This window comes from Mobula birostris, chromosome 13 (assembly GCF_030028105.1).
Source record: "Mobula birostris isolate sMobBir1 chromosome 13, sMobBir1.hap1, whole genome shotgun sequence".
Lineage (NCBI taxonomy): Eukaryota > Metazoa > Chordata > Chondrichthyes > Myliobatiformes > Myliobatidae > Mobula > Mobula birostris.
The window spans coordinates 21,015,847-21,038,819 of record NC_092382.1 but is presented as its reverse complement, the minus strand read 5'-3'; the positions used below and the strand labels follow the sequence as shown (position 1 = coordinate 21,038,819).

At 45.8% G+C, this 22,973-nt stretch overlaps 1 protein-coding gene across 1 annotated transcript; it reads left to right on the top strand.

The window, feature by feature from the left end:
* Positions 1-7,360: 7,360 nt before the first annotated feature.
* On the top strand, positions 7,361-15,919 carry LOC140208548 (uncharacterized). The gene is made up of 2 exons (XM_072277290.1): positions 7,361-7,404; positions 14,893-15,919. The coding sequence occupies exon 2, from the start codon at positions 15,264-15,266 to the stop codon at positions 15,897-15,899; it is 636 nt and encodes a 211-aa protein (XP_072133391.1). The 5' UTR covers positions 7,361-7,404; positions 14,893-15,263; the 3' UTR covers positions 15,900-15,919.
* Positions 15,920-22,973: the final 7,054 nt, after the last annotated feature.

Genomic DNA, 22,973 nt, shown 5'->3' with positions numbered 1-22,973 from the left:
CTCGGGGAAACTAACAACAAATGAAAAATAGAATCCGGTTGTCTCCATGCTTCCTGTTTCTGCCCCGTACTTTTCGCAGGCTACATTTGTTTTTAATGAGGGGACACAGCAGCTCAAAGGCAACCATGGGAAAATGGCAACAGAAACAGCACGCACACAATTTACAGCAGTCGTGGATAAAGTCAGGTCGGCAGTAAAACACACGCAGACGATTAATAACGAACGTGGGAATAAAGTACACACACACACATCCAAGGGAAAAGTCAATACGATGCCCGAGCCCCTTCACTGTACAGGCACGGCTCAATGCTATCAGGGACAATCACCAACCCTATTCAATGCACAGCTTACCAACAATTTCCTCCAGCGCTGTTCCACGGTTCTCAGCCTGGAATGAAGCAGAGTGGTCCCTCGGAAATGGCAAAGAGAGCGTCCAGCCCTTCTCATGCAGGAAGGCTGAAGTGCCCGGCCCAGGTAATTCACAGGAACGCTAACGGCTCGGTGCCGGCAGGGTTAAGCTGATTACAAGGCCGGTGGTTAGGTGTGCAGTGATGGGCGAGGAGGGGTCAATCCTTGATTGGCAGGGGGCGTGTCTTCTGACCAGGCGTGGGCAGTGCTGTCACGTGACAGTCAGCACAGTCCACCCCTCGGCAGCCTCGCCACTAGCCAGGCGTTACCGCAGTGAAAAGGAAAGGAATACATCTTACTCTATTTATAAGGTGAACGCTATATCTGACTATACAGAACTAAAGAAAGACAGACGTGCTCTTAAAAATTTGGCAGACAACATAATATACACACAGCGATGATAAATAACGAGAATGAGTGCAATCGCCCAGTTGCCCACCACCCCACCGCCACAAAGCTCCTTCCACAGGGTGCAGAGGTCAGGGTTGGGGATCCATGTCCATGTACAGCTGCCTGCGCGTAAAACGGGGAGGGCTTGTCTCCAGCCCTTGCCTCTGCCCCCACTGCATCTATTCAAGGAGGGTGATACCATCCCGCACGGTCCTCCCGTTAGCTGGTGTCATGAGGGGCAGGATCACTGACTATATCGGGGTGCGCGGTGGTGACCAGGTATCCTGCGACGGTACCGGTCACCCGGGTGTTTTATAAAAAATTACGGTCGCAGGCTCCCTGGTAGATGCCGTTGACCAGCGCCCACTCTCTAACAACCCGGGTGCCCTGACTGACCGTACCCCATTGCGGGCGCCGGTGTAGATCCCACTCCAGGAGGGTGGGGTATCGGACCCTCACAGCGGTCACCACCCGATCCCACAGAGTAGAGCCTACCCGGATCTTCGGCTGCGGCGCCCGTGGGGCGTTGTTGATCAGACAGGCTCCCCGGGGCGCTCGCCTCTTAATGAGAGAGGCTCATGTTGGGGCCCCCCTCATCCCACAGCCGGAGCAGCCCCGCGGCCAGGTGCTCGCAACGTGGGTCCAACTGCTCGGGCCAGTCCACCGGTTTACCGTGGTCCGCCAGGCCTCAAATCCCTCTCTCGTCGGTCCAGCCGGGAATCCTACGCTCGGTGCCTCTACTGGCCATTTTGCCCCTGTTCCAGAACACTTTCCCCACGCAGCGCCAGTGAGGAAACAGATTCTGCAGGTCTCAAAGTCAAGGGCTCTGGGCTCACAGTCTGGGTAGTGAAGGATTTTATTTACAGAAAGCAAACGGGGGAAAATGGCAACGGAAGCAACACGCGCACAACTTACAGTAGTCGGATCAGCAATAAATCACATTAAATCGCGTGGGGACAAAGTATACAACCACCCTTGACTTTGTGCAGGCGCGGCTCTTCTGCTTAGGGACAATATCCACACTCCCAACCCTATTCAAAGCACAACTCACGGACAGCACGGTGGTCCCTCGGAGGTAGCACAAAAGAGAAAGGGTCATGCACACGTGGGCTGCTTTATAGGTCTGGAAGGTCCAGCCCAGGTGATTCACAGGGAAGCCAATGGCTCGGTGCCAGCAGGGTTAAACTGATTACAAAGGCCAATTACCCGAGGCCAAGTACAAGGCTAATTAACGAGGCCAATGGTGAGGTGTGCATTGATGGGCGAGGCGGGGTCAAACCTTGATTGGCAGGTGACGTGTTTCCGGCCAGGTAAATGGGCAGAGCCGTCACGTGACGGTCCCGACCCACCCCCCCCCCCTCCAGTCCAGATGCCAACTGCGTTTCATTGGCTTTGTATCTGGAGTCGGCACAATGACAAAGCTGCGTCCGGTCTGATCTAATCACTCAATTCAGACCCAAACAGGAAATGTGCAGGTTTCATTTAAATCTCTCCATGTGTATGAACACTAATTACTATTCACATTCCTCCGGCCTCACTGGACAGGAACACTGAAACATCAAGTGAGAAACAGCAGGAGGTGGCCATTCAGCCCCTCTAACCACCAACAAGCTGACGGCTGCTCTCCCATCTCAGCCACATGTTTCTGCACGATCCTCATTTCCTCGATCCCTTCGGTCTCCACACATCTGCCGGCCTCTGTTTTATGTGAGGACGATCACTGAGTCTTCACCGGCCTCTGTGGTGGGGATTTACAGACATTCACCCCCCTCGGAGTGGAGACATTTCCCCTCATCTCAGTCCCGGACAGTCCATCCCATTTTTCAGAGACTGGGATCCCTGGTTCAGCCGGTAATGATGTTGTGCATTTCAATGTGTTCACCTCTCAGTCCTCGATTCTCTAAATGAATGGGTTATCACATTTGATCTTTCTTCATATGATGACCCCACCACTCCAGGGATCAGTCTGGTGAATCTTCATTGCACTCTCCATAACAAATACTCTCTAACCTCTTTGTTAATCCTCTATGGAATTAATTTCCATCTTCTGCAGCCCCGTGTTGCCCCAACCACTCACCTCCCACCCCCGTCACTATTTCCACCTTCCCACCTCCCCCTCACCTGGATCCACCTCTCACTCCCCAGCTCTTGCCCCATCCCCACCCCTCACCTCTTTTCTCGGACTATTTCCCGTCCACTCTCAGTCCAGAGGGAGGGTCTCGGCCCGAAATGTTGACGGTCCATTTCCCTCCACAGATGCTGCCCGACCCACTGAGTTCCTCCGGCAGTTTGTTCTTTGGTCTGTGTGACCCGTGTTAGTGTGGGGAGCGGGATTTTACACCATATTCCCGGTACAGTCTCAACAAAACACAAATAATTGTCACTTTGCCCGGACCATTGGCCCCGCTCGCAGGGCAACAGTCTGCCGGTGTTTGCCCCCCAATGTGGTGAATCGCCACCACCGTGGGCTCAGACATTTCCACAGATGAGCCCCTCCTGTCCCCACCGGGACAAACATCCTGTCCGCCCCCTCTCTCACCGTCTTCATCCTCTCCCTCCCCGGGGAACCGGCATCAAACCGACGGGCCGAGCGGTCTCCTCCTACCTCTCAGCGACACATCAGACTCCAGCCGCAGGAGACGCTTCACAAACGCCCCAACTTCCCTCGGAGGGAAATGGAAATAAATCAGAAAGCGGACATTTACTTTGACGGTTGTCCCGCCGTGACGGAAAGTTCGGGAGACGGAGTCAGCGGGGGTAACGCCCTCTCGGCTGGCCTGCCTCCGCTATTGGTTGGAAGCAATGATTGACATTGCTTCCTACCAATGGGAATACAGCAGCGCGTGACTCCTCTGTTGACAGCGGTGAGGGAGGGTCTAGTCACGTGATTCGTAGCCCAGTCGTTAAACCGACCAAGCTCGAGCACCGCAGCGCGTGGGTGGCGTAGACACCGCGCACGTGACGGCAGATTCCCGTGTGGGGAGCCCATGTGTGACGTCAGGAGCGTGGATGCGCCTGTGTGACGTCACCTGTGGGGGAGCGCTCGTATTTAGAAACACCTGAATGGACGTTTCTGATGATTTCGGTGGGACAACAACATTAATCACGGGTTTCATCACTGAATCCAGTGTTGTGAGATGTAAAGTCCCCTGTTATGTGTCCGGCTGCGCCGTGTTGTTGGTGGAGTGGGCAGCCTGGTGTTTGTCTCGATTCGGGTCACAACACCAGAATTGCCAGCGGGGTCCACACACAGTGTATTAGTCAACAGAAAACCTCTCGTCCCTGCAGTCTCTGTCTCCTGGTAAACTCAACACCCTGACAATGTGGACCAGAGACACCCCTTCCTCTCAGAGTCAGGGGATCACTCAGACAGCTGATCACTGAGAGGAATTATATTTATTGGTCATTAAAGTTCACCCAGATTGGTGTGGACGGATTTGATGTGGAGTTCGGGGTGTCACAGTGAAAGGGCCGGACGGCCGAACTCTCTCCGTTGTCCAAACATCTTTCCAGGTGAGGCGACACTGCACCTGTGAATCTGTGAATATATATATGAATAGGGCTTCTTACAATGTCAAGCACTAAACCAAGATGAAAGAAATTTATGAATTCCAGAGCTCCACAGAAATGTAGTGATAGTTAAGACATTAACAAGATTATAGCCTATCACTGCATTTCAGTGTGTAACTGGTACAATAAAACATATAATACTTAATTTAATAATATGACACGGTTGCACTCACTAATTATCACAAAATATAATTAGCAAATAAAGTAACGTTGTTTGCTTAGAAGCCATAGGGTTGTTGGTGAAAAAATTTAACTTTTGTATTAGCGAGTTCTATGTCAATGCATCGGATGACAGATTTACGAGTGAAGTCGAATATTGAAAGGAAAGGACAGAGAGGTCGTGGAGGGCTATCATCTCGTTATCACAACGCCATAAATACAACTTAAGTATACCAACGATGGGCTTGCTCTGCGGCTTGAGATACTAAACAGAAGAACGGCACTTTATTCACAAAATCCTCATAGCCCACAGTGACTGTGCACTGATCCCAGCAATGGAACCCGCCACTGCAGCCCCACAGTGCACTGTGTACAGATTGCAAAACTACGAAATTGTATGTGAATAGCCTCCCCTCCCCCAACTCCGCTCTTTCTGCGTCACCAGCAGACTGGGACATCTCACGTCTCACTGCCTCCGCCAGGCCATTAAACTGTGAACAACTGTGGTCAGGGACTGATTTCTGGGGTACTCTAAACGCTACCTCCTTCCGGTCTGAAAACAACCCACTCATCCGACCACACACAACCGGCAGTTTATCGGTCTCCAAAGAGAAAACCTAATCAGGTACTCCTGAGGGTCAATACCATTGCTGGCTCCTAGTTTACCACCGTCAAATGCCAGGAGGGACATAATAATCAGAAAGTCTCCAGTCACAGCCGTGTAAATAAAATGTGATCTTAGTAGGTGTGTGGCACATGCTCAGAATGCAAAGGAGACAGACAAACTGAGCCAAGTCACAGACTGAGGAAGGGGAGGAATGATCCATTTTGATACCGAGAGGGAAGCAGAACGTTTCTTATTGTGCCTGATGCCGGAACTGTAGCTAGTTAGAAGATGAAATCTTGTTCCTCCAAATTGTTTTGAGTTGTGACAGTGTTTTACCAGAAGGCACCATGGAGACTAAAATTATCTCAGTTGAAATGTCCTTCACCCACTGACGTGCTTTGTAAACTTTTAGCAGTGTAGAAAAGTCAAAGGATTTGTGTATGGGAATCACAGCCACAACAGGTACTTACTGTCTCTAGTGAGTTCACAATAAATAGAGGCCACATTTCTGTCGAGAGTGAGCAAAGAGTTTTACTCAATCTTCACAGCTGCTGCAACACCAGAAACTTCACATCAGGGAGGAAGTTCAAATTAGCTCCGTGTTAAATGTTTAACCATCACGGTGACTGAAGGCAGCTGCAGGTTCATGAGGGACTGTTACTGTCAGAATCTGCAGTTCTTGCAGCTGCTCATCGCACCCAGGACTGAACCCTGGTCACTGAGCATTGGAGGAGTTCGTTCTGCTGATAATTAGCCTGAAAGTAGACTGATGTTTAATGTTGTGGATCTGTGAAAGATAAATCGGTTCTGTATCAAATCCCGTGTCTCAGGTACTTACTGTCTCTACCACACTCACAATGTACACGAGAGAGGCCACTCGGCCCATCTGGTCCCTGCCCATGTTTCTGTTCCATATCAGTATTTTAAAATCCATCCCTGCCGTTCCCCTCTCACTCTCCCTGTGATGACAGGTTGCAGCTAGTCACCACTCCGTGGGATAGCAGACTTCCCTTGAATTTCATAGAATCATAGAAATCAATAGCACAGTACAGGCTGTTTGGCCCACAGTGTTGTGCCGACCATGTAACCTACTCTCGAAAGAGCCTAGAATTACCGTCGCACATAGCCCTCTATTTTTCTAAGCTCCACGTACCTATCTATTCTCTTTAAAGACTCAATTGCATCCGCCTCCACCACCATCACCGGCAGTGCATTCCATACGCCCACCGCTCTGACTTCTGTCTTGCAAATACTTTCAAACACCTTAACGCTCTGCCCCCGAGTGTTCGCCATTTCAGTGCAGGGAAAAAGCAACTGGCTATTCCACGACCAATGCCTCTCATGATTTTATACACCTGTATGAATTCCCTGCATGATTTTCTCCAGTTTGAATCAGATGATGAGCTCACTGTAGCTTTGACATTCCTCAGGACTCTGGACTAAGGAGGTTAAATTCCTTCTCCGCTGCTCTTTTCAACATTTCGTGTCATTTTCAGTAATTACAAAGACAGTTGGGTTGTTGCAATGCGCCTGTGAAGTCCGACAGCAGACTAGCGAGTGAATGTTCGATGGAGCAGAGTCAGAAACTAGAGTTGGCATCCTGAGTCAGGGCTTTGGGGCTCCAAAAGGAAATGGGGCCTATCATTTACAAGGACGAGGAGGAAGTGAATCAGACCGGCAGCATGTGGCTACAAATGAAGGATCAGAAACATCTGGAAACTGGTTAACTGAAAAAAGTGTGGTTAAATTCTGCAAATTACTGGTGGAAATCAACAGATCAGACAGCAAATGTGGAGAGGAATAAATAGACAATGATTAGGCCGAGCTCCTTCAGAATGCCTAGACTGTGTGCTCCTCTGCTTAGTTGCTGCCTGAACTGCAGAGTTGCTTCAGCATTTTGTGTGTGTGCGTCTCTGCATTTCCAGTAACAGCAGAACCCCTTGTGTTTTATATCTATATTTTTAAGAGGATTGTACTTTGGCATTAGATACATGTTGATATTGAGTATATTGTTTACGGGAGCCGCTTTCTGCGTTAAAACAGTTGCTGAGTATTCTATATACACAAAAAAACTGAGGTGGACAAGGAACTAGTGCTTGCAGAAACTATTAATGGCACCGGGATGACCCATAAGGGCCTGCGTTAAAAATTTCGCCGGCGCTGAAGCATTGATCAAATGCGCAGGCGTCAAGGTTGATGACGTTGGTGAATATCACGCATGCGCGTAGTACACAAAGGCCTCGGGATCACGGCTCCAGTATCGGGCGCAGGTAAGCGAGAATCTCGGGGCGATGTTGTGACTCCGGACTCCGTGACCCGCAATCCCGGGACAGTCCTGCTCTCTTCCCTCTCTCTCAGCCCCACCATCCGTACACGGGCCCCGGGGAGCTTCCGGCTGATGAGGGAATGGGAACCGATGGGTCTCTCAGACAGAGCTGAGCTCCAGCTGTCTAAATGCAAGGATCGGGAACTCGGAGAAAGGGAACAAAATCTTTTACATCAGCTGTTGTGAAAATCACCTTTGTTCTGCCTCCAGTCACAAACAAGAGAAAATCTGCAGATGCTGGAAATCCGAGCAACACACACAAATTGCTGGAGGAACTCAGCATTAGTACTCTTTTCCATAGATGCTGCCTGGCCTGCTGAGTTCCCCCAGCATTTTGTGTCTGTTGCTTGTTCCACCCCCTCTTGTTCTGGACTTTTCTACCCGTGAGAACATGTTTTGTCCCACTCTCTCTGGGTACATAATGATATCAAACACCTTTGCCCTGGGCAACAAGTAGCTTTCACATCACAAATGTGCCAGACTCCAATGAGACAGACTACTGCCCTTCCCTTCATATTCATTGGCATTGCCATCACTGAGTTCACCACCGTCAGTCACCTGGGGGAGGGTTCAGGGGAAATATTTATGTACAATACAGAAACTGGTGTTACCTGTGTGTATTGTGGTGATGCAAAAGTTGCTGGAGAATTTACAAGTGGGACGAAGTGGAGTGATATTTGGAATTCTGACTTTTTAAAGTGTCATTTAGCAAGAGAAACACATATGGACAATGTGCAAAAGCTCTGGTGGGAAAATCCTTTATTACCCGTTACAGGCCTGCTACATAAATTGTGTGAGAGTGTAGATGAACTCGATCGAACCCAGAGGAGATCAAAGTTCTTACTGACAGTGATTTGCTGGCTGTTGAAATAAATACCTCGCTATATAAAATTCATTATGCACATGTCACTGGTTAAAAGAATGCACAGTATAAGCTTTATGTGCACACTGGTCATTACAAATTAGAGGGGACATTGGTGGGAAGGTGGGGAGACCTCCAGTGTCCCTGATGCCCTCACCTACAAGATGTGCATCCAGCTGCAGCTTGTAACCCTGCACTTTACGGAGTTGGAACTTGAAATGGATGAATTCCGGATCATCCAGGAGTCGGAGGGGGTGATAGATATGACATGAAGAGAGGTGAGTTACACCCAAGGTGTAGGACACAGGAAACTGGGTGAGAGTCAGGAAGGGGAATGAGGTTAAATAGCCATCGCAGAGTACTCTTGCTGCCATCCCACGCAACAGCAGGTGGACCACTTTAGAAACTGTTGGGGGGATTACCTGGCAGAGGAAAGTCAAAGGGCTGATAGGGGATTCGGTATTTAGCGGAACAGAACAAGAGGGGACTGATATCCTAGTGGTAATGCTTCTAGTGTGGGGTGAGGGGTGATGAGGTTAAAATAAGTTGTAGGGGGAATGGGAACCAGAATGACAGAACAGATAGTGGAGAGATTGAATTGAATTGACTTTATTACATACATTCTTCCTATACATGAGGAGTAGAAATCTTTGTTACTTTTATGTCTAAATGTGCAATGTGTAATTTATAGTAATATATAATAAATAGTTTGTACATAGGACAGTCAATATAACATAGAAATGCAATTGTATCAGCATGAATTAATCAGTCTGATGGCCTGGTGGAAGATGATGTCCCGGAGCCTGCTGGTCCTTTTGCTGTGGTACCGTTTCCTGGATGGTAGCAGCAGGAACAGTTTGTGGTTGTGGTGAATTGCGTCCCCAATATCCTTCGGGCCCTTTTTACACACCTGTCTCTGTAAATGTCCTGAATAGTGGGAAGTTCACATCTACAGATGTGCTGGGCTATCTGCACCACTCTCTGCAGGTTCCTGCGATTAAGGGAAGTACAGTTCCCATACCAGGCAGTGATGCAGCCAGTCAGGATGCTCTCAATTGTGTCCCTGTAGAAAGTTCTTAGGATTTGGGGCCTTATCCCAAACTTCTTCAACCGTCTGAGGTGAAAGAGGTGCTGTTGTGCTCGTTTCACAACACAGCCGGTATGTACAGACCATGTGAGATCCTCGGTGATGTTTATGTCGAGGAACTTAAAGCTGTTCACCCTCTCAACCCCAGATCCATTGATGTCAATAGGGGTTAGCCTGTCTCCATTCCTCCTGTCGTCCACAATCAGCTCCTTTGTTTTTGTGACAATGAGGGAGAGTTTGTTTTCTTGACACTAGTCAGATGTTGTTCAGACCTCAGATAGATTCAGCAATCAAATGGTTGAGCATGGTGTGATGAATGTGGTGAGCTGTGTATATCACAATGCAAGAAGCATCATAGGAAATCCAGATGAGCTCAGGACAGGGAATTATGATATTGTAGCCATTATTGGGACTTGGTTGCACCGAACAGTCTGAGGGATTTAGAGGAACCAATTTGTAGAGAGATGGCAGACCATGCCAAGAAACAAAGGTTGATTCAGTAAGTGATTTTATCTTTCCATATATTGACTGGGACTCCCATACTGTAAAAGGACTAGATGGGGTAGAGTTTGTCAAATGTGCCCTTAATCAGTAATTAGAATTCCTGATGTAGAAGTGTGCAATAAGCTGTTAGGAAATGATCCAGGGCTGGTGACAGAAATTAGTGATCATAATGCCATGAGATTCAAAGTAAGTATGGGAAAAGAGAGGTCTGGACCATGGGTTGAGGTTCTAAATTGGAGAAAGGTCAATTTTGATGGTATCAGAAAGGATCTGACAAGTGTGGTTTGGGACAGGCTGTTTTCTGGCAAAGGAGTACTTGGTAAGTGGGAGGCCTTCAGAAGTGAAGTTTTGAGGGTGTCTAGTTTGTATATGCCTGCCAAAATAAAAGTTGAAAGGTAACTGATGCAGGGAACCTTGGTTTTCAAGAGATATTGAGGCCCCGGATATTTTGTTCCCCTAAATGCCTGAGACTGTTGGGTGCCACCAAGACTCATTAATGACTACAATGTCATAATTCCACACCCTATGCTCAGCTGACTTTTTTTTACTCATCTCCTGTTGGTTTCTAAAAGTTTCCTAATAGTTTTTGCTCCTTTGTTTACCCTCTCTTTGGCTTTTATGTTGGCTTTGGCTTCTCATTTCAACCACGGTTGTGTCCTCCTGCCTTTCCAATGTTTCCACTTCTTTGAGGTGTATCGATCACTCAGCTCCTGAATTGCTCCCAGAAACTCCAGCCATTGCTGCTCCGTTGTCACTCCTACCTTTTCCCTTCCGAACAAGTTTGGCCAGCTTCTTTGTCATAGGAACATGGAGGACTTCCGTACAGAAACAGGCTATTTGGCCCATCTAGTTAATGCCGAAAAAACATTTAATCTGTAACGCAACTATCTGCACCGGGACCATCGCCCTCCATACCCCTGTCATCCAGGCTCCCATCCAAACTTCTCTTATTTGTGAAAAAGAGCTCATATTCACCACTTGTGCTGACATCTCATTCCATACTCTCACGAGCTTTTCCACATGTTCCCATTAAATTTTCACCTTCCCTACGTACCCATGACCTCTGGTTGTCATCCCACCCAACCTCAGTGGAAAAAGCTGTTTGCATTCACCCGATCAAAACCCTTATAATTTTGTATACTTCCAACAAATCCTAAAAGCAATGTATAATTCCCTAGTTCATGATTAGAGCCTTTTTGAGGTGTATAAGATGATGAGGGGCATTGATCACGTAGATAGCCAGAGGCTTTTCCCCAGGGTTGAAATGGCTAACATGAGGGAGCATAGTTTTAAGGTGCTTGGAAATAGATACTGGGAGATGTCAGGGGTAAGTTTTATTACACAGAGAGTGGTGGGTGCGTGGAATGCACTGCCAGCAGTGGTGGTCGAGGCAGATACAAGATGGTCTATTAACAGCCTCTTTGATAGGTACATGGAGCTTAGCAAAATAGAGGTCTATGTACTAGGGAAATTCTAGGCAGTTTCCAGAGTAAGTTACATGGTTGGCAGAATATTGTGGGCTGAATGGCCTGGAATATGCTGTAGATTTCTATGTTCTATGTTGAACAGCGAAATAACTTTGGCTATCCTACAATCCTCTGATAATCCCCTGTCACTAAGGATGATTTAATTATCTCTGCTAGGGCCCCGACAATTTTTGCACTTGCCTCCCATAGGGTTTGAGGGAGCACCTTATCATGCCCCGGAGATTTATCCACCCTAATCTGCCTCAGGATGGCAAACATCTCCTCTTCTTTAATCTGTACAGGGTCCACGATTTTAATGCCGCTTTTCCACACTCCTACAGACCCTGTGTCCATCTCCTGAGTAAATGGGATGAAAAATATATTTGAGATCTCCCCCATCTGCTTTGCTTCCACACATGGATTGCAATTCTGGTCTTCCAGAGGACCAACTTTATGCCTTGCAATCCTTTTGCTCTTAAGCTATTTCCAGAATCCCTGAGGATTATCCTTCATCTTTTCTGTGAGGGGAATCTCATGCTTTCCTTTAGCTATCCTGATTTATTTCTTATGTGTTCTCTTGCATTTCTTATACTCCATAAGAACCTACCTGCCTATCCCTGTTCTGCAACTCCATTTTGTGCTTCACCAGGGTCTCAATATCTCTTGAAAACCGAGGTTCTCTACAGTTTCTATCTTTACCTTTTATTCTGACAGCCACATACCCGCCTTGTACTTTCAAAATTTTGCTTTGAAGGCCTCCCATTTAATAGGCACACCTTTGCCATAAAGCAGCCTGTCCCAGTCCACAGTTGCCAGATCCTAGTATCTAAATTCCAGCTGTTGATCCATGCCCTGAACACATTCGCCTTTCCTACGCTGCTCCTTGTATTGAAATGTACAGGGCTCAGCATATTCACTGCACCATGCTCAACTTTTTCATTCCTGTCTTTGTCTGAGGTCTGAACAACAACTGTCTCCACAACCCCTCCACTATCTGTTCTGTTATTCAGGCTCCCATTCCCCCTGCAACTTTAGTTTAACACCCCCCCCCACCCCCACCTCACACCATGCAGCTCTATCAGCCCTTTGTGCTTCATCTCTCAGATCAATAAAAAGGAGGCGCATACCAGGTACAGGCAGATAGGAACAAATGGGGTACTTATGAAGTACAGGAAATTCAAGTGAACACTTATGAAAGAAATAAAAGAAGGCATGAGGTTGCCCCAGCAGACAAGGTGAAGGAGAATCCTCGGGGATTCTGCAGATATGTTTAGAGCAGAAAGATTGCAAAGGAATAAATTAATCCTCTGGAAGATCAGAATGGTAATCCATATGAGGAGACTAAATAGATGTGGGAGATTTTTTTCTGCATCTGTATTTACTCAGGAGATGGACACAGAGTCTATAGAAGTGAGGCAAAGCAGCATCAACTTCATGGACCCTGTACAGATTACAGAGGTGGAGGTGTTTGCTGTCTTAGGGCAAATTAGCGTGGATAAATCCCCAGGGCCTGACAACTTGTTCCCTGGGACTCTGCGGCAGACAGGTGCAGAAATTGTCGGGGCCCAAGCACAGATATTTAAATAATCGTTTGTGACAGGTGAGGTACTGGAGGATTGGAGAACAGCCAATGTTGTTCCACTGTTCAAGAAAGGCTCTAAAAATAAACTAGAAATTATACGTTGGTGAGCCCATCAGCAGTGGGAAAGTTATTGGAATGTGTGTGCAGGAGCCAGATATAGAAGTATTTGGATTGATGTGGACTGATTAAGGATAGGCAGCATGGCTTTGTGCACGGTAGGTCATGTCTAACCAATCTTATAGAGTCTCTCGAGGGAGTTATCAGGAAATTGGATGAAGGCAAGGCAGTGGATGTTGTCTACATGGACCTTAGCAAAAGCACTTGACAAAGTCTCATATGGGAGGCTGGTCAAGAAGGTTTAGTCACTCAGCATTCAAGATGAGATAGTAAATTGGATGAGTCACTGTCTTTGGGAGAAGCCAGTGTGTGGCAGTAGATGGTTGCCTATCTGACCGGAGGCCTGTGACTAGTGGTGTGCCACAGGGATCAGAGCTGGATCTGTTGTTGTTTGTCGTCTGTATCAGTAATCTGAATGTTAACATGGTTAGCTGGATCAGCAAATTTGTGGATGACACCAAGATTGGGGTGTAGTGGTCAGCGAGGAAGACTGTCATGGCTTGCAGTGCAATCTGGATCAGCTAGAATAATGGGTGAAGAAATGCAAAATGGAATTTAATGGAGACAAGTGCGAGGTGTTGCATTTTGGTGGGACCTGGGTCTTACACAGTGAATGTTAGGGCACTGAGGAGTGCTGTAGAAGGAAAGGATCTGGGAATACATGCCCATAATTCACTGAAAGTGGTGTCACAGTTCAATAGGGACAGAAAGAAAGACTTAGGCAAATTGGCCTTCATGAACCAAAGTACTGAGTACAGGAGACGGATGTTTTGTTGACATTGTACAAGACAATGGTGAGGCCTAATTTGGAGTATTGTGTGCAGTTTTGGTCACCAACGTGCAGGAAAGATGTAAGAGATGTTGAAAGAGTTCAGAGAAAATTCACAAGGATGTTGCCAGGTCTGGAGGACTTGGGTGAAAGGGAAAGGTGGAACAGGTCAGGACTTTATTCCTTGGAACGTAGAAGATTGAGTGGAGATTTGATGGAGTATATGACAATTATGAGGGATATAGATAAGGTAAATGCAAGCTGGCTTTTACCACTGAGATTGGGCGGTACTACAACCAGAGGCCATGGGTTAAGGGTGAAAGGTGAGATGTTAGGCGCACATGAGGGGAAACTTCTTCACACAGACGGTCATCCGGGTGTGGAATGAGCAGCCAGCACAAGTGGTGCATGCGAGCTCAATTTCAACATTTAAGAGGTTTGCATAGGTACCTGGATGGTAGGGGTATGGGAGTGGGTAGTTTAAATAGTTCAGCACAAACCAGATGGTCCAAAGGGCCTGTTTCTGTGTTGTAATTTTCTGTGACTGTGACAAGAACCTGAAATAATACAAAAATTCACTCCAAGTCCTTTTAACAGCTGTGCAGACCAACCATTCATCTCAGCAGGAATTGTTTATATGACATTAAAACTGTGGCACTTTAAGTTAATAGTACATAAAAGAAAATCCCAGATGCATGTCAAGAAAGACTATTTGCGTGAGACTGTTTCAGTTACTGTGGGGCCAGGCACCCATGCTGCTCAGCAGGAACAGGGAATAATACCAATGGAGAGAGTCAAACTGAGCCAAGTCACAGATTGGAGACGGCAGAAATGCCCCATTCTGATAGAGACAGGAAGAGCATCAGGGAATTGATGGTCATTCCAGATACCAGCACTGTGCCCAGTCAGAAGATGATTTCTCTCTCCAACTTGGGTTGAACCTCACTGTAACTGTGTGATACCAGATCAAACCATGGCAACTCAAGTAATCTCTTCTGAAATGTTGTCCTACACCGACTGATGGATTTTGTAAATCTTCTTACAGGTTAAAAACGAGAAGGAATTTGTCTCCAGGAATCTCAAACACAACACGCCAGTCTCTGTCTGGATATTTAAGAAGTGGAGCAAGGGATTCAATCGGCCATCCTTCCAGCTCAGACTGTGGGGAGGGATTCACTCGATCATCTGACGGACTGGCACTCCCGTCATTTTACACAGTGGGAATGGATTCAGTCGGTTATCTCAATTCAAGGTACATCAGCAAGTTCACACCGGACAAGGCCATTCATCTGTTCTGTGTGTGAGAAGGAATTCAGTCAGTCTTCCCACCCTTGGACTCACCAATCAGTTCACACTGGGCAGAGGCTGGTCATCTGCTGAATTTCTGGGAAAGGATTCACTTAGTTATCTGACCTAATGGCTCACCAGCGAGTTCACACTGGGGAGAAACCGTTCACCTGCTCAGTCTGTGAGAAGAGATTCACTCACTCTTACACCCTACAGAGACACCAGCGAGTTCACACTGGGGAGAAACCATTCACCTGCTTAGAATGTGGGAAAGGATTCACTCAGTCATCCCACCTACAGAGACATCAGCGTGTTCACACTGGGGAGAAGCCGTTCACTTGCTCAGTCTGTGGGAAGGGATTCACTTGGTCATCCGACCTACAGAGTCATCAGCGAGTTCACACTGGGGAGAAACTGTTCACCTGCTCAGACTGTGGGAAGGGATTCACTAGGTCATCCTACCTACAGAGACATCAGCAAGTTCACACTGGGGAGAAGCCGTTCACCTGCTTAGAATGTGGGAAGGGATTCACTCAGTCATCCCACCTACAGAGTCATCAGCGAGTTCACACTGGGGAGAAGCCGTTCACCTGCTTAGAATGTGGGAAGGGATTCACTCAGTCATCCACCCTACAGAAACATCAGCAAGTTCACACTGGGGAGAAGCCGTTCACCTGCTCAGTTTGTGGGAAGAGATTCACTCAGTCATCCACCCTACAGAATCATCAGCGAGTTCACACTGGGGAGAAGCCATTCACCTGCTGAGAATGTGGGAAGGGATTCACTCAGTTGTCCGAACTACAGAGTCATCAGCGAGTTTACACTGGGGAGAAGCCGTTCACCTGCTGAGAATGTGGGAAAGGATTCACTCAGTCATTCAAACTACTGGCACACCAGTCAGTTCACAGTGGGGAGTGGCCGTTCACCTGCTCAGAATGTGGGAAAGGATTCACTCAGTCGTCCAAACTAATGGCACACCAATCAGTTCACACTGGAGAGAGACCACTCACCTGCTCAGACTGTGGGAAGGGATTCACTCGGTCATCCCAACTACTGGCACACCAGTCAGTTCACACCGGGGAGAGGCCATTCACATGCTCAGTCTGTGAGAAGAGATTCACTCAGTCATCCTACCTACAGATTCATCAGCGAGTTCATACTGGGGAGAAACCTTTCACCTGCTCAGAATGTGGGAAGGGATTCACTCGATCATCCATCCTACAGAGACATCAGCGAGTTCACACTGGGGAGAAGCCGTTCACCTGCTCAGAATGTGGGCAAGGATTCACTCAGTCATCCCACCTACTGGCACACCAGTCAGTTCACAATGGGGAGTGGCCATTGTTATGAATCCCTAGATTTTGTTTGCTGTGGACTGTCGTTTTGAGAGAGAGAGAAAGAGTAAGAATGGAAATCAGTCTGACTTGCATCTTGTTCACATCACTCACAGCTTGTTTAGTTTTAACCGAGGACACAGACACTCAGAGTCAGACGGAGATGAAGGAGGAAAAATGGAAGGATCGGAACAAGGGAACCAGTGGCCAAGGGTCACTGTTTCGAACTTTCCTATGCCCACAAGGGTAGGTCAATTATTGATTCAACATACGTTGAATGTGTGGTTGTCACCTCATTTGATCCATAGGAGTGGATCGGATTTGGGGTATCCTGTGAAGACCACTTATGTGTTAACCCTTGCCTGGGTGTGGTGTGGAAATTCACTTGAAGACGATACCCCTTGTGAAAAGTCACTTTTGGTGATAATTTGTATGTGGATTTGGAACAACGACGGATAAAATCTACAGCGACTGTTGCCTCGTTTTACCACCATGGATGCTGTGGAATTCAACGTTATTGCCTTCTCTCAACATTTACCCTGGATTACAAATATCTCTCTCTCCTCAACTATTCTGTGGTTGAACTGAACTTTCATAGTTTACCATCTGAACACTCCAAGCCTTGAGTTATATTTACCCATATATATACACATAACACTGTTCACTTTTGTTTAGGACTCATTTCTAAAGCGTTACAGGGACAAAATTGGGGCCTGCATCCGATATAGGAAAAGATTTGGAGGCGTATAGATTAATTATCGATTTCATTGGAGAAATCCCTTTTGATTTATTTGTGTGTGGAAAATCAGCAGCAATGGATGTTGATAGATTTCTGGAAGCACCAACCTCTGAGGCATTAAAGGACACCAGAAGGATTGAATTGTTGAGTATTGCTAAAAGGTTAAAACTTGCTAAGGTGAAATCGACAATGAGGAGGTCACAGATGCAGAGGATAATAGCTGAACATTATGTATATGAGGGTGTGTTTAAAGTGGAGGAGTTGGAGGTGTTTCCTGAAAGTAAACCTAGTGAGCTTGGGCTCCCGTACAAGTTAGAAAAATTAAAGATGGAGGCTGTGGAAAGGCAGAGGCAGGTTGAGGCTGCAAAGGCAGGAAAACAGAGAGAAGAGGCAGAAAAACAGGAAGGAAGCAGAAAGACAGAGGCTGTTCGAGCTGGAAAAGATAGAGAGATTGCAGCAAAGGGGTCTAGCGTTAGACTCTGGCGATAAGTTTGAGGCCAGTCGGGAAGTTAAATTGGTACCTCCATTTGACGAGGCAGAGGTTGATAAATACTTTCAGTATTTTGAGAAGGTTGCTCAGGGTTTAAAATGGCCAAAAGAGGGTTGGCCTATTCTCTTACAAAGAGTAATTAAGGGGAAGGCTCAGCAAGCCTATTCTGCTTTGACAGTTGATGAAGCAGCTGATTATGACATGGGAAATAGGCTGTGCTCAAAGCTTACGAGTTGGTCCCAGAAGCATACAGGCAAAAGTTTAGAAATTTGAGGAAATCTGTGAACCGGACTAATATGGAATTTGCTTATGAGAAGTTTGTGTATTTTGACCGCTGGTGCACATATAAAAATGTAAATGATGATTTTAACAGCTTGAAAGAGTTGGTTTTAATTGAAGAATTCAAAATGTGCGTCCCTGATGACATAAAGATGTAATTAAATGAAAAGGATGCTGCCACTTTGCAGGAGTCTGCTAGATTACCAGATAAGTTTGCTTTAACTCATCAGGTTAAGTTCACCCAGAATAAGAGCTTCCAAAAGAGTAGCAGGGATAACCAGGGTAAACCAGAAATTAAAGCTGGGACTAGTGACGAGACTAAGGATGAAGGGAAGCAGTTGAAGGAGAAATATTCTGGTCTTCCTTGTTACTATTGTAAGAAAGCTGGTCATATGGTGGCTAATTGTTCTGTCCTGAAGAAGAAAAAGGAAAAGGAGGCAGTCCCACATGCCTGTGATCAGTATGTTGAAGCACCTATAAACCCACAGGGTTCTGAACATTCTGCTGAGGCTCAGTTAAGGACTGAGAGGTCTGACTGAGTTAAGAAGGGATTCGATCATTTTATGTCAGATGGGTTTGTATTAGTAATGGAAGGGTCAACACCGCTACCAGTGAAAATTCTTCGAGATACTGGGACTTCTCAGTCACTTATATTAGTTCGGTGATGAGACTGACACTGGTGAGGTAAATCTTATTAAAGGCATTGGGGGCAGCATTGTTTCTGTGCCATTGCACAAGGTAACTTTACAGTCAGGGTTTGTTTCGGGACCTGTTAGGATCGGATTATGCTCCAGTTTACCGGTGGAAGCTGTTACTTTGCTGTTAGGGAATGACCTGGCGGATGGTAAAGTTGTTCCTGCAGTGCAGTTGACAACTAAGCCAACCACTGACGACCCACAGATGGATTTTAACATTTGTCACAGTAACTCAAAGTATGGCTAAAAAGTCTGCCAATGCAGACGGTTCTGTGCAGCATGATTCTGATACCTCTGATTGCCAAAATCAGGTTGACCAGGATTCAGGTTATGATGACTTGTCAGGGACCTTTCAGCCTTCATTGTTCCAACAGGATTCAGGTAGTAAGTCTGATGAGAAAGATTTATCCCTGTCTAGGAAGGAGTTTATAGCAGAACAGAACCGAGACCCTGAGATTGAAGCTTTATAAGAAACATCTCTCTCAGATGATGAGATTAAGAAAATGTCAGTAGGGTATTATCTCAAGGATGGAGTGTTAATGAGGAAGTGGAGGCCACCTGCTATACCTGCGAGTGAGGAATGGACAATTATTCACCAAGTTGTAGTTCCTGAATTTTATTGGACTGAAATTTTAACTTTGGCCCACAGTATGCCCTTAGGTGGCCATTTTGGAGAGAATAAAACTGTAAACAGGATTATGAGAGAATTTTTCTGGCCTAATTTGAGGAAAGATGTTGTGACCTTTTGCAGATCCTGTCACACTTGTCAAGTTGTGGGTAAACCTAATGAGGTCACCCCAGTGACCCCACTCCGGCCTATACCTGCATTCGGAGAACCCTGTTCCAAATTTATAGTGGATTGTGTTGGCCCATTGCCAAAGACTAAAGCTGTCCATCAGTATTTGCTAACTATTATGTGTACTGCATCCAGATTCCCAGAGGCAATACCTCTCAGAAATATTTAAGCTAAAACTGGCGAAGGCTCTAACAAGTTTTTTACTTTATTTGGTTTGCCTTAAGAAATCTAGTCTGATCAAGGAAGTAATTTTACATCTGGATTATTCCAGCAGGTAGTTTATGAACTGGGAGCTAAACAAATTACATCGTCTGCGTACCATCCAGAATCACAAGGGGCTTTAGAAAGATTTCATTCTACCCTCAAAACAATGATTAAGACATACTGTGTTGAAAATGAAAAAAAAACGGGATGAAGGAATACATTTGATTTTGTTCACTGTAAAGGCTGATTTATACTTGTGCATTCGGGATACGCTGTATCCTACACCATAGGCCTGATTTAATTTTTGCGTCGCCCTACGCCGTAGCGAGCATGCGTAGTTGTGTCTGCATCGCTCTGCACTTCACCACCAAAACGCAAGTTGGCGGTGGGGTTTCTCTGACACTGTTGAGCTTCTTCGTGAGAGACATGGACGAGAAAATGCATTTCAAATATTTTCGGATGTCGGCAGGTAGATTTGACGATTTGGTTCATTGTCTCCAACCATTTATTTTGCATCAGTGTACAGACATGGCGGAGAAAAGCAACCGGAAATGCAATGCTACCAAGCGAACCAATCACAGTTGTTGCGGTCTGCATCGCCGCGACGCGTGAGTTACTTTTTTGAGGAGGTTCACGTTACCCTGTGGCGTAGGGTACAGCGTGGGGACGGCGTAGGGTACATAGTGCCTATGGCGTACACTTGACGCACAAGTATAAATCAGGCTTAAGAGAGTTGGTACAGGAATCACTGGGCTTTAGTCCATTTGAACTTGTATTTGGTCATAGAGTGAGGGGACCTTTGACCTTGTTAAAGGAACAGTGGATTGATGGGGATGTATATGTTAACTTGTTAGACTGTGTTTTGAAGTTCAAAAATAAACTACACCAGGCCTGTCGTCTAGCGAGACAAAACTTAGATTTCTCAAAACAAAGTGAAGTGTTGGTTTGATAAGCGGACCAAAACAAAAGAAAATACAAGGTGGGGGATAATGTGCTTGCCTTATCTCCAATGTTGACGATTCTACTTCAAGCGAAATTCAATGGACTGTATGAAATAGTCTCTCAAATTAATGATGTGAATTATGTTATTAAAACACATGACTGACGTAAACTAACACAGGTGGTACACATCAATATGATAAAGCCTTATTCTGGCAAGCAGGCACCATCGGTGAGTGTTGTCAAACATATAAATCTGACAGCCCTGAGAATGAAACAATTGACTCGTCTGAGACTTTTCACAAGCCAAACATGGTCCCAGTTAGGCTAATGAACTCGGTTGTTCTCAAAAACGTGGACAACAAGTTGGCTCATCTGCAGCCAAAGCAACAACAACAGCTGAAGGAATTAATTCTGAGTTTTAAAGTTTTATTTCCCAATGTTCCCAAGCAAACCACGGTCGCAGTACATGACGTAGATATTGGTCAAGCCAAACCGATTAAACAACACCCATATCGCATGAATGTAGAAAAGTGTAAATTGGCTGAGCAAGAAATTTAATATATGCTGAAAATGGTATTATCAGGCCTTCAACATCAAATTGGAGCTCACCCTGCGTTATTGTGCCCAAACTTGATGGTAGTGTTAGATTTTGCACTGATTATAGGAAGGTAAATGCAGTAACAAAAACAGATGCCTATCCTATCCCTAGGGTGGATGATTGCATTGATAAGGTTGGAAAAGGTAATTTCTTACAAAGATTGATCTGTTGAAAGGGTGTAGTGTGTTCCATTGACGGACTGAGGTAGAGATATTTCTGCATTTGTGACACCTTCTGGGTTGTATGAATACAATGTTTCGCCATTTGGAATGAAATATGCTCCAGGAACGTTCCAGAGAATGATTGATTCTGTAATTCAAGGGTTAGGACACACAGATACCTATATTGATGACTTAGTCACAGGGAGTGACACTTGGGAAGAGCATATCTGTGTAGTAGAAGAGCTGTTTGACAGGCTTTCCAGGGTCAGCCTTACAGTTGACTTAGCTAGGAGTGAATTTGGCCATGCCTCTGTGACCTATCTTGGCTGTGTTGTAGGTCAAGGCAAGTTGGCTCCTGTGCAGGCAAAATCCAGGCAATTTCTGAAGTTCCTATTCCGACTGTGTGACGAAGGCCCGTCACTGATTACAGATGTCGCATGGCACACTCAGTAAGACACTCAAAGGGTCATCCACACACATTATTCCCCTCTGTTATTGTGGTGAGTGCACGCGTCACAATAAATCAACAGTCACAATTTTACACTCATCCCCAGCAGTAATAGGTATGAAAAAAAGAAACACACTATGTCACAGTTTTATTATCTCAGGTGAATTTATTCATATTCATCTTTCCAGTAAGTGTTTTGCCGAAGTGTCATGATAATCTGACGTCTCTCTCCTCCACAGTCACTGGGTCTGAAACAGAGCTGCTGCATAGAGCTGTTTTATACAGAGGCAGCAGCAACCTGCACAGGTGTGCCGATGGTGGAGGATACCATCTTTTCCTGGGACAAGGGTTATGTTACCTAATTACTCATCTTGTGCTAAAGTTTTGGGGTTTATACAAGTTATTTAACCGGGAAATGGTGAATCCTGTGATGAAGTATATGTGTTTATTGTGAGAACTGGTGGTAGAGTTTCAGATTGTGTGAAATGGAAGATAATTGAGTTAATTAGCTTTTGGTTAGTCTAGGGGGATTGGCTTAGCAGTTATAAACCTCAGGTTACCAAGGCTTTGGGTCGTTTTTTTTTCTGTTTAGTCTGAGGGTGGCTGTTAACCAGACAAGTGACAATTGCAAGCTGTGTGTGTGTGTGTATATATATATATATATATATATATATATAATATAGTATTTTTTTAAAAAAAATTTCTTGTTTTCATGTGGACATCCAAGTTTTTGTTTCTCCACTATTTTTGTAAATAAAAGCACCACAATCTATTTTTGCCACTCAAGCCATCTTGTTATTTTTCTTAGACAATTGACCCACAGTTTTTGTGACAGACTGGTAAGAAGGCTCTTGGAAGGTTTCTGGGAATGGTTGGATATTATCGTAAGTTGTGTAAGAACTTTGCTGATATCGTTCTTCCTCTGACTAATCTCCTGAAGAAGGGTGAAAAGTTTGTTTGGACCGAGACTTGTCAGGAAGCATTTGATCAATTGAAAGTTATTATTTGGGATTAGGCCAATCAATGTAGTGTCATCAGCAAATTTAATTAACAGATTGGAGCTGTGGGTGGTGACACAAGTCATGGGTGCACAGAGAGTAAAGGAGGGGGCCAAGGATTCAAGCCTGTGGGGCATGTGTGCTGAGGGTCAAAG